The sequence below is a fragment of the Struthio camelus genome, chromosome 1, assembly GCF_040807025.1.
Source record: "Struthio camelus isolate bStrCam1 chromosome 1, bStrCam1.hap1, whole genome shotgun sequence".
Taxonomy (NCBI): domain Eukaryota; kingdom Metazoa; phylum Chordata; class Aves; order Struthioniformes; family Struthionidae; genus Struthio; species Struthio camelus.
This window is the reverse complement of record NC_090942.1, coordinates 84,145,331-84,158,157: the sequence shown is the minus strand read 5'-3', so window position 1 is coordinate 84,158,157 and position 12,827 is coordinate 84,145,331. Positions and strand designations below refer to the sequence as shown.

Genomic DNA, 12,827 nt, shown 5'->3' with positions numbered 1-12,827 from the left:
CCTGCTGTGAAATACTGGATTGGCAAAATCTGCCCAGGCAGGGAGCTGAGCCATCTGGGAAGTTATAGCCCAGGTCACTGGACTTGACTCATAGTACCTCCCCACTACAGTCCTACTTCTATCACAAATGCCCTTTAAGATACAGAGAACCATTTGGTTTACTGAATTCAGCGGAGTCATTCCAGATTTACACTACTGCAAACAAGATCAAACTTGGGCATTTAATGCATTCAAAATCCATTCAATAGGCTGCAAGGATCAGAAGGGTATGCTGAGTACTCAATTCACTGACCTTTGTAACATTAATGCATACATACTCACTGTATAAGTGTTCATAAAGTAACACAAATGACTGGCCAATATCAGCTGTCAAGTGCACAGGTATAAATCTTGATGAGGGCTAATGATGATTACTTAGGGGTAATTGCTTTACCTCTGTTATCTTAGTTATGCCTCCTTGTACATTTCTAAATATATTCCTTTCTTGCTGTAATATTTACAGATCTCTTGCACATGCAGACTTTATGTGATATGTCCATTCAGTCATCTTGTAAACCATGTAGATATATTTAATTATTTTAAAAAATCACATTTATAGCCCATTAGTCACTTTGTGTCTTCTAAATTCACTCCATTGTTTCCGTATTTTTCTGTTAAAGCAGTTTCTTGGAGCAGATTTGTTAGTCAAGGAGCAATCTTGTAGAAGCGTACAACTGAGGACACTTGTACCCTTGCACCTTATTAAGTCAGGTCTTAACAACAGTCTCTTTACCTCTGAATAATACTGCATGTTGAAAACACATTTCACTTATTCTTCACTGACATTCCTAGGTCTCTTTCAGTGCTGTTTTCCTGGCTTTCCACTGCATATTTGTGTTTCAGATTATTTTTCTGCTCTGCTCTGTATTTTTCTAAATTAAGTCTCTCCTGATATTTTTTACCCATGTTTATGATTTTTCTGGGTCATAGTCTATACCCTCAGTGGCAATATTTGTCTTTTTCTAATTAACGTTATCTGGAAATTTCAATAGCATACTATTCTCTCCTTTTTCCATGTTATATAAAATCACTCTCAATCTCCAGTCCCAAAGTTTATGTCACAACATGCTTTCCCTGGATCCCTCTGATTTTTCTGATGTAACTTGCAGTGAAGCAGAGTAAATTTATATGGAAATTCTCGCAGTCATCTGATGGCTGTACGGGTTTCTGAAGAACAGACTATGCACTATAGAACATCAAACTTGGTTTTGTACATGCTTAGAAAAGAATCTCACACTTGCACATGCTTTGTGATACTGAGCTAACTTTGAGGAATGCTAAAACTATAGTGCTTGCTGGGAAACAGGGATTGAACAGATTGCATGGCTGATAGGCTTGTTTGTTACGATCTCTGAGTCACTCCAGAAAGCAAGGAGTTGGCTCTTCCTTGGATGTTCCCACTTTCTCTTTCCATTCATAGGCAGTTGTCCTATAAATGGAGAAAGAAGCAAGCTGTATCGTGTTCAATGTTTTGCAGGGGAGACTCAAACCTGGTAACCACTCTGTATCTATCAGACTTGACTGCAGGCATGTTTAAAACTCTGGGTAAAGAACTTAGGTCCCTCTGTACCAGGCCAAACTCCGCCTCAAGAAAGATACTCAGGAAGGACAGGAACTCTGTGGTGGAGGCAGCCACAACTTTGCTTTGTGGAGGCAGGTAAAAGGGAGTTTACGACCAAAATTTTTCAGACAGATTTCCTGAGGTACTTCGTATGCTTTTTTTAATTCATATGCTTGCTCAGCAGGGGTAGTACAATTAATATCAGCTCCTCCAAATCATGGGTGAATTCACGAGTCTGAAATGATGGTGTTCTGCTAGGTGCTTGGCTGGTATCAAAAATCTGTGCTTGGCCGGCCAGCATCATGCTGCTGGGGAGGACATGAGAGACAACGGCTCTGCTCACAGGTTATTAAGCAGCCAGTCCAGGACTGGCAACCTATCAGCATTCCCCAGAGCCTCACCAGACTGCCTTTCCTTCTCATATTTCAGCATTGCTTGTATAATTTCTCCAACTTTGTATCCCTTCTCCACTGCTATTGATGATAGTTTCTGAAGCTGTGGAAAAACAGAAACACAATAAAATACAAGTGTGATATACCAGAAGTCCTGCTAAGGTTGATTATTTTTAAGATGAACTGAAGAGGAGTGTGCTGTGTGCATGTGTGTGTGGGGAGGTGGGGGGATGGTGATGTAGAAGGTGCATCTCAGTCACATTCTCTTTTTGGAGGCTTATACTCTCTATGGCAGGACTCTTAAAAATCTGCCACACTAGAAACAATTAGAGCAGGTGAAGATCTGCGGTTTGCTAGGTCATCAGTAAAGGGGAAATGACTCCAAACACAACTCAGGATGCTCTTCATTGTTCAAGTTGAAAAAAAATATACATATAGAAAGAGAGAATATAGAGTGAAAAGTAATTTTTGGATTCTGAATTATTTTGATATTCAGAATTCATAGCAATTCAGTAACACAGGCAAAAACGTTTGTGAACAATTCATAATGTTTATAATATTAGTATTTCTTTATTAAATGGTATTGCTATTAAAACAGTTATGAATGTAAACATCTTTATGGAATAAATGTTGAAAGGAAATGTATTTGTTACCTTTAAAATTAGACCCATCAGATTAGTGGAAAAAGTAGCTTATAATTTTGAACTACCTTTGTACTGAATTAGATGTACATATATTTTTTTACATCTCTAATTCCTAAAAGTTGACTACCTTGTAACAAGAGAGTAGCATTAACTTTACCACATTGCTACTCCAGGCACTCACTTAAAAAGAGAAATATCTAGAAAAGATTTTCTTGAGAAAAAGCTTTTTCTTCCCTGAAAGACTGTAAGATTTGAGGTTGGGAGAATGAACCTGACAACTGAGTCCAATCCCATTCCAATTTCTGTCCTACTTACCTTATCCAGGAACTCCTCATCATCATCCAAGAAGTACAGCACAGGCATGTCTGTCTGAGAGGCAACCATCCACTGCAAGAGTGCTCGGACCTGTTTGTTATATATGTTTTCAGAAGGATTCTGATTAATCACTACTACCCTGTGACCTGATGTCGTTTCTTCACTGGACCCAACTACAGAGTCAGCAGTTCCCGTGCCTTTAGAGCCTACTGATCCTGTGACATCTTCCCTGTTCCCTCTCTCTGCCGGAGATGACTCAGGGTTGCTGTATTTAGCTACCATAAGACTCAGCTTTGTCACTGTATCCACCAGATTGTCAATAAATTGTGCACTGCTCCTCTCTTTTCCACTTAGGTCAAGCTGATCAGTAAATATTTTAGTCAGTCCAGACATGGCCTCTTCACAGGACTGCTCAACATCTGAAAGGCTAATATGTCCCTCAGCACTTTTGACAGAATTCTGGTTCATATCATCCATGACTGGATTTCCAGGCTGACCTTCTATTTTGCATACAGTTTCATTTATTAACTTCTGGACGAGCATTAACATAGCACTGGACATGCCACTTTCAGGCTTCTGCCTTTCAGCGTCAGACTTCTGTGAATCTGACTCTTCAGCTTCATTCGATGAATCCTGACTTTTTTCTGAAGATTGTTGGAAGGTAGGACCATAGGACTCCTCTAACAAGAGCCCAAAGGCAGTGGGACCTGATTTGCTAGTATGGTTACCTTCTGTTGCTTTCTTGTCAGCATTCTCCTGCTGGATTAGATGATACTGTAACAGCAATAATGCAGTCACAATCAAGCGTTCTGCCCATGAATCTGCTGACCTGTCTTCAACATCCTGAATTTCTGAACTCCAGGGCACGTTGTCTGGCGATCTTGTTCTGACTTCCCTTCCTGATTGTGATTTTGAGCACTGACTGCACTGTTTTTGGTTTTCATGCCAGAGGGTAAGCCCTTGCTTAATGATGTGGTTACCCACTACTTCTGCACAGGTCATTTCTTTTTCTTTTGGCAATGTTTCAGCTTTTGTTGCTGCAAACCTCAAATTCTGAGCCCTTGCATCTGCTGTTCTTAAACCTGTTTTCATAGATGCATATGATAGACTTTGAGACTGAGATCTATCTCCTCCAGGTTTTTGCGCCATTAAGCTAGAATGCAAATGATTCAACATTGCTTGTACAATTTCTGCAGTCTTGCGACTTCCTACGGTGAATAGAGTCTGCTTCACTGAAGAAGCAAAATCTGAATTAGTCAAGAGTTTGCCTGTTACATCATGTAAGTTTTTCATACAGGAGTCAATGAAGTCTGAAACTATTGCCTTAGAGTGTTTCAGTAACACATTTTTCAGCACAACGCAAGCTATATTTGACTCATTTGCCTGACCTTTCATGGTTTTCATAACTGAGACCATCATGTCTGAAACCACATTATTGGCATAATTTAGTATTCCTTTGCTTAAAGTATTTGTAAATTCATCTTGGCCAAACCGTTTTGTGTGATTGCATTTTTTGTTTTCCTGGATAGGCTCATTTCTATTGGAAGACTGTCTTATTTCTTCATAAAAAAATGCTTTCTTGGAAGGTGGATTCTCTTCATATTTAGTTTCTTTCATATTGACATGAGTAGCATTCTCTGATGGATTACTTTTATCTTCATTTGTACCTACTCCAACAGATTTGTGACCAGGTTCTCCAAGAACAGCGAAACGTGTCTTGTGTATACACGAGTCAGGATTATCTAACTTTTCACTAATCTCTTTATGTGCCATTGCAATGACAAGGTTAGAGAGTTTGTCAGCATAAAAGGAAACCTCATCTAACCCTTGGTTGCCTTCTATAGTAGTAGCCTGATCATCTGTGTCCTTTGGCTCCTTTGAAGTGGTTTTCACCTCAAAGTGAAAATCTGGTGACCCAGTGTTGGATCTGACATCCACACTAATATGTTCACCATACACACTGACTCCTCCTGGTGATACACTACGCTGTTGGAAGCTCTGCCCCCCAGTAGATGTTTCTCTTGAGTTTCCATCACCCTTTTGTTGCTCAGCAGTCTTCAGTACATCCTGAATGCTGAGTGCACATCTTTCAAGATCTTTTCGAAGCCAGCTCAAGATTTTGAGTGGATCAGATGTAATTTGTTTGAAAACTTTTGCTGAATCTGTCTGAGGAATAAAACAAAAAGTAAATGCATAATGATTCATTACTCAGTCTATGTGACCCTTGGTACAAAGGCTCTTCCCATGTCAAGGAATTATGTGTGAGTACCTGATGAAATTCTGACCGGTCTTAATGATTACAGAAGAATCAGTATGTGTATTGGCATCAGTAGTATGATATCAATGATACAAACTAGCTCCACAAGTGACGGAAACTATGTAAATACTAATATAGACAAAGCCTTGGTGTTTTTGCCATCATGCTGCTAAAGCTTTTCTTATTGTTTCTGTTGAGGGCTACTGTTGCTCTATGAGTGATGGCTACAGCTATCTCACAGGCCTTGTTGGGGACCCATTATTGTGGATACTTCTAATTTTATGTTAGATTAAAAACATAGACTCTGACCCCCTACCCCTCTGTGCTGTTGTTGCTCCTTACAATCAATGTACAGTCAGCCAACTGTTCCTCCTGTATATCTTTCTACAGCAAAAGTGGAGGATTAACATGTTTCAATAGAAAAGAGTGACAGAAAAAGCCCAGAACAGTGAGAGAATTTAGGGACAGTTTCTCAGTATTTTTATTTTCTGAACATGTAGAACATGTAACTGCAGAATGGCAGGGATGATTTAATGGCGGTCTCCTTGATTTAAGGAACTCCCAGCCACCTAGAATTCAGCATAGAGAGCTGGCCGCAATATCAGACGTGTGACGCTTACAGCTGTGCTACTCCTTACAGCCTGAAAGCGTCAGTTTCTTCAGACTGGCATTAAACCATACCTGGGTCCTTCTACCTGGTCTTAATGGCCTACTCCTGCTACCTGGGACGGTCTGCATGTATGACATATCCTTCAGTGGACAGTTGTGTGTTCAGCTAGGAACCTCCCACGCTGTGGCTGTGCCAGAAATGATTACCTTCCTCCTTATGTTTCTGTGTTATAAGGTATGGATTTGTGTGTCTACCAGACTGTTTGAATATTGTACAGATTTTTGATTTACCCTGGCATACACTGGTGAACAAAGGGTAAAGAACTGCACTCCTCTACAGCTTTCCATTTTATCTTCTCATCTCTGCTCTTCTAGTGACTCCTCTGAATATAGCTATCTCCTTCCTCCTACTTTCTCAGACCGTCTCCCTTCACTCTGTCTTCTTTTCCATCTTTTGTAAAAGGTATAAATACTGCAAGCTGAAACCTGAGCCTAACATAAAGATTCAGTGGAAACAAAATTATTTTGTCTGTGGCCCCTTCTTTTTATTTCTACTTCTTTTTCTTCTCACCTATTCTTTCTTCTTTAATTTCTACTCAGAAATGAAATTTTCCAGTTATACCGTATCTAGTTTCACTCTAAAGCCATTGCAAACAATCTACAATACAGAGCATTGTAAAACAGGAGGTTCCTGCAGAGGACTGATGATAATTTCTTGACCCAGGTGGTGGAGACGCCAACGAGGAGAGTTGCGCTGCTAGACCTTGTACTAATAAACAAAGAAGGTCTAGTTGGAGAGGTGAAGGTTGGGGGCAGCCTTGGCTGCAGGGACCGTGAGATGGTGGAGTTCAGGATCCTGTGAGGAAGGAGCAGGGCAATGAGTAGGATTGCAACGCTGGACTTCGGGAGGGCTAACTTTGGCCTCTTCAGGGACCTACTTAGAGGAATCTCACGGGGTAGGGCCCTAGAAGGAAGAGGGGTCCAAGAAAGCTGGTTCATATTCAAGCGTCACCTCCTCCAGGCTCAAGATCGGTGCATCCCTCTGAGGAAGAAGTCTGGCAAAGTGGGCAGGAGACCTGCATGGATGAGCAAGGAACTCCTGACAAAACTCCAACAGAAGAAGGAAGTACACAGAATGCGGCAAAGGGGACAGGCCACTTGGGAGGAATATAGGAATATATTGTCAGAATGTGCAGGGATGCGACAAGGAAGGCTAAGGCCCAGTTGGAATTAAATCTGGCAAGAGATGTCAAGGACAACAAGAAGGGCTTCTTCAAACACATCAGTAGCAAAAGGAAGACTAGGGAAAACGTGGGCCCGCTGCTGAATGGGGCGGGTGCCCTGGTAACAAAGGATATAGAGAAGGCAGAGTTATTGAATGCTGCCTTTGCTTCAGTCTTCACTGCTAAGGCCAGTCCTCAGGAAACCCAGACCCTGGGGACAAGAGAGGAAGTCTGGAGAAAGGAAGACTTTCCCTTGGCCAAGGAGGATCAGGTTAGAGATCTTTTGGCCAAACTTGACATCCACAAATCCATGGGCCCTGACAGGATGCACCCACAAGTGCTGAGGGAGATGGCAGATGTTATTGCTAGGCCACCTCTCCATCCTCTTGGAAAGGTCCTGGAGAACAGGAGAGGTGCCTGAGGACTGGAAGAGCGCTAACGTCACGCCAGTCTTCAAAAAGGGCAAGAAGGAGGAGCCAGGAAACTCCAGGCCTGTCAGCCTCCCCTCCATCCCGGGAAAGGTGATGCAACAGAGCTCCTCCTGGAGGTCCTCACTAAGCATGTGGAGGACAAGAAGGTGATCAGGAGGAGTCAGCATGGATTCACCAAAGGGAAATCATGCTGGACCAATCTGATAGCCTTCTCAGATGGAATGACTGGCTGGGTAGATGAGGGGAGAGCAGCGGATGTTGTCTGCCTGGACTTCAGCAAGCCTTTCAACACTGTCTCCCATCACATCCTCATAGGTAAGCTCGTGATGTACGGCTAGATGAATGGAGAGTGAGGTGGATTGAGAACTGGCTGGATGACAGAGCTCAGAGAGTTGTGGTCAGTGGCACAAAGTCTAGTTGGAGGCCTGTAGCTAGTGGTGTCCCCCAGGGGTCAGTCCTGGGTCCAGTCTTGTTCAATATAATCCTCAATGACCTGGAGGAAGGGTCAGAGCGCACTCTCAGCAAGTTGGCTGAGGATACTAAACTGGGGGGAGCGGCTGACACACCAGAAGACTGTGCTGCCATTCAGAGGGATCTGGGCAGGCTGGAGAGCTGGGCAGAGGGGAACCTCCTGAAGTTCAACAAAGGCAAGTGCAGGGTCCTGCCCCTAGGCAGGAATAATCCCATGCACCAGGACAGGCTGGGGGTTGACCTGCTGGAAAGCAGCTCTGCAGAGAAGGACCTGGGAGTCCTGGTGGACAAGTTAACCATGAGTCAGCAAAGTGCCCTTATGGCCAAGAAGGCCAATGGCATCCTGGGGTGCATTAGGCAGAGTGTTGCCAGCAGGTCGAGGGAGGTGATCCTGTGCCTCTACTCAGCCCTGGGGAGGCCTCTCCTGGAGTGCTGTGTCCAGTTCTGGGCTCCCCAGTCCAAGAGAGACATGGCCCTACTGGAGGGAGTCCAGCGGAGGGCTACAAAGATGGTGAGGGGACTGGAGCACCTCTCCTATGCAGAAAGACTGCAAGAGCTGGGCCTGTTCAGCCTGGAGAAGAGAAGATTGAGAGGCGATCTCATCAACGTGTACAAGTATCTGCAGGGGGAGTGTCAAGAGGATGAGGCCAGCCTCTTCTCCGTGGTGCCCAGCAACAGGACAAGAGGCAATGGGCAGAAACTGAACCACGGGAAGTCCCACCTAAACCTGGGGAAAAACTTCTTCACTGTGAGGGTGACAGATCATTGGGACAGGTGGCCCACAGAGGTAGTGGAGTCTCTTTCCCTGGAGATATTCAAAAGCCGCCTGGACATGATCCTGGGCAATATGCTCTAGAGGTCCCTGCTTGAGCAGGGAGGTTGGCCGAGATGATCTCCAGAGGTCCCTTCCAACCTCAACCATTCTGTGATTCTGTGATTTTGCAAATTTTTGTATCTATCTTTGTATCAGTATTTGGAAGTTAAGCAAACCTCAGATTTTTTGATAATCTCAGGGTATGCGGCTGCATGAATCTGAAGAAATAGAAAATTGGCACTGTCAAAGCAAAACCCCAAAAAAGTGTTCAGTAAAGATGCGGATTATGCCACAGCTGCACAGAGAACACAAACTGAAGTATGCATGCTTCTGAAAGTAGTCCCTTTTGACATCCAAGCCCTCACATACAGGAAATAAACCTTTATAGTTACCCCAGTAAGAATCTAGATGACTTTGTTTGGTTTTACACACTAAAAATTAATGCAAAAACTCCTAGCTTGTGCCACGGATAACAAGAAGCGCTGAACAACCCCTTTACGGTCTGGAAAAGCATGCAGTGGTTAACTTTGGCTGATTAGATAACATGCATACATCAGATGAGGAATTCTAAGTCTCAGGTCTCTGCATGTGCTTACCCAATTTACAGTAGAAGAAACTGACAATTTTTACTTTCCCTTATTTAGACAACAAACTCCGTATTGCAAGGCAGTACCAACTATCATACGTGACAGAGACCTTCCTACATTCAAGGGAGGACAGAACTTGAATAAAGCAATGAGAAGGATCAAAAGTTGTTACACACATGCAAACATTTGATACTGTATTTCGTATTTCAGTGCAGAGTGTTCAGTTTTTTTAGCAAATGTACCGATGAAAAAGTGTGACTTTCTTAAAAATATTTAAACAGACCGGCTCTTCTTTTCCTATTTTCTTGGGTAACTTTTCTACATGCAAATGTATATGCAAAATAATTTAAAAAGTCACATTTCTTACTGTCCAGTTGTGTTCTTTCTCGCCTCCAGGAGTAAAACGATCCATTTTACAGAGCTCTCTCTGGCTCTGCAACCAGTCAATATTTTCAGACATCTGTGAGTAAAAAAATAAAAATCTTAGAAAGGCACAGATATAGAAGAAAAAGAAGGGTTTATAGTGTGTGGTGAATTATGGAAATAAGTTTTCAAATTTTCACTGGAGAAGTCAGGATTTCATCTGATAATGTTATCCTTTGTTTGCATTTATGGAACAATAGGTTTGGATAGATGGGACAGACTCAAACTGAAACTGGGATCTTACAGGGAAAATGAAGGTCTTCTAATAATTTCTGTCTGAATAAAAATACAAGTATCAAAAATAAAGGATGCTTTTGTAGGGTAAGCCTGCAAATTTTGAAAATTCATGAAGCTGAGTATATTACACATTGATTTTGAAAGGAGTAGAAAGTTATAATTTAATGTCTTAACTCTAGAAAATGTTCCCTGCTTCTTTTGGAGGTGAGCTGTAATTAAAGTAAGTTTTTGAAATAACTTACCTTTTCCTAGGATACCTGTGAAAGTCTGAAAGGTTGTGATATTCCTCACAATTTCCAAGAATAACTCCTGTAGGCAGCCATATAAAATCAGAGTCTAAAATGGAGAAAAATTGTTTCGTGAAATGGCAATGCTAGCACTCTACTTTTGCTACACTTTAATTTACTAAGAATGTCACAATGTATCTGAGAACAATATAAATAAAATGTAGCAACATTATCAGACCTTCTAAATCTCCTTAGATGCTAAAATTATAACTTAGGATTGTCAAAAAGAGAAAGTGAGCAAAATAAGAACCTGTCAATTCTCGCCAAATACCAACTGCCTTTCATTCTGTGTAAAATACCTTTGCCCCAATACCATATGCCCGTCTTTCTCCAGAGAATGTCTCTGTTCTCTGTATTTTCCATAGAAGCAACTCTGTAATAGGAAGAATAGAGGAAGGATGGGGAACACATAAACAAAGAAGAATGGGGAAGCATAAACCAAAATCAGAATATGATTAACTGAATAGACATTATATCACTACTAATAGTAATTAACGTTGAGAAAGAGGTCGACTCCAAAGTTAAGCAGTGAGCAACCCCTTTACGGTCTGGAAAAGCATGCAGTGGTTAACTTTGGCTGATTAGATAACATGCATACATCAGATGAGGAATTCTAAGTCTCAGGTCTCTGCATGTGCTTACCCAATTTACAGTAGAAGAAACTGACAATTTTTACTTTCCCTTATTTAGACAACAAACTCCGTATTGCAAGGCAGTACCAACTATCATACGTGACAGAGACCTTCCTACATTCAAGGGAGGACAGAACTTGAATAAAGCAATGAGAAGGATCAAAAGTTGTTACACACATGCAAACATTTGATACTGTATTTCGTATTTCAGTGCAGAGTGTTCAGTTTTTTTAGCAAATGTACCGATGAAAAAGTGTGACTTTCTTAAAAATATTTAAACAGACCGGCTCTTCTTTTCCTATTTTCTTGGGTAACTTTTCTACATGCAAATGTATATGCAAAATAATTTAAAAAGTCACATTTCTTACTGTCCAGTTGTGTTCTTTCTCGCCTCCAGGAGTAAAACGATCCATTTTACAGAGCTCTCTCTGGCTCTGCAACCAGTCAATCTCCGTAACGGGAAGAATGGGGAAAGGATGGGGAACGCATAAACAAAGAATGGGGAAGCACAAACCAAAATCAGAAAATAATTAACTGGATAGACATTATATCACTAGTATTATTCATTAATGTTGAGAAAGAGCTGGAGTCCAAAGTTCTTTATGCTCCAAATTCTGCAAAGTTATGCAGAAGGTTAATATTACAATTTGTGAATTTTTCCTTTGATTTCAATGGGCCTATTCACCAAGTGCACTTCAGTAAATGTTTAGGTTTGAAAGAGCATCCAATAAAACACACGCTGTCTTATCCTGCTGCATTCATTAAATTTCAGCTTTTAAAAGCATCCAAAAATGCCACCCAATTTCCAGTCTGCACCACTACTACTGCAGAAATTGCGTTAATTTTGCTAAAAAGGTTTAGCTACGGTTTTAGAGGAAGGTTGTGCACTACTTGGTTGTTCTCTTGTCCACAAATGTTTTTCATTTATATAATGGTACAAAAACATCTAAGATTACTAATCATAGTCACAAGGGGAATTTGAATTGTCTATGATATACTTTGTGCTTTTGACATATATTTTTATGACTTTTTCAATGTTTTCTTCTTGTCTACTTTCCTTCTTTTTTGGGGTGTTCCATATTGCTAGAGATGGGAGAAAATGCTTACAATTCAGATTAAAAAACCATTAGGAAGACTCAAGAACAGATATGGTACCTATAATTCTTTTTTTTCACTTGCTTTGCAAACGACCAAGTTTCAAGTTGATTGTGTCCCTTTAAATTAGAAGGAAAACAGCTCAATTCATTACACCCAGTACATAGTGAAACGAAGCCTGCCTTGCTAGAGAGCAAAGGGGATGGAGAAAAACAATTCTATCAGTGCAATTCAGCAAAAGGATAGATGAGAATGGGAAGCCCCAGGGATGTCTTGCTGGGTGAGACCAATTAATGAACCCTCTACAGTGGAAAAAAGGCTCTGAAGAGATATGCAAGGACTATGTGCTCATGAAGCTCAGGGAAGAATGTATGGAGCAACTGACCAGTGCTGTTGCAAATAAAGCTGCGGGGGACCAAATGGTGGCCTTTGTTCCAGACAAAAGGCTGTATTAGCTGAGTGAATCAAACAGCTGTATAACTGTTCATCCCTTAGTTAATCAAAAGAGTGCAAATGTGTGAGTTAGCCAGACCAACATGTGGAGGGTAAATATGTGTCTCAGCCTAAAATAGAGTATAGAAATCAAATAAAGAGTAAAAAGAACTTTGAAGAGAAGAACAGGCTGGAGCTGTTTTCAACACTTCCCAATGATTAGGACACCAAGAGTCATGATGGGGAGACCCATAATGAGAAACACATTTGTATCATGATTCAGCTGTATACTCCAATTACTATACTCTGCTAAGTGTAATTTCTACCTGTATTATAACTTAAGTATGTTGCTGTATCACTCTGCTAAGTCAAAATCCC

General features: G+C 41.3%; 1 protein-coding gene across 1 annotated transcript in view; it reads right to left on the bottom strand.

Moving 5' to 3' along the window:
- Window positions 1-552: 552 nt before the first annotated feature.
- Window positions 553-12,827, bottom strand: part of AKAP3 (A-kinase anchoring protein 3) — a 16,394-nt gene continuing 4,119 nt past the window's right edge. Inside the window, exons 2-5 of the mRNA XM_009675399.2 lie at window positions 10,246-10,339; window positions 9,711-9,803; window positions 2,952-5,117; window positions 553-2,095 (exon numbers count right to left, since the gene is read on the bottom strand). Coding sequence (XP_009673694.2) covers window positions 1,940-2,095; window positions 2,952-5,117; window positions 9,711-9,803 — 2,415 coding nt within the window. The 5' untranslated portion in view covers window positions 10,246-10,339 and the 3' untranslated portion in view covers window positions 553-1,939. The remainder of the gene's footprint in view (window positions 2,096-2,951; window positions 5,118-9,710; window positions 9,804-10,245; window positions 10,340-12,827) is intronic.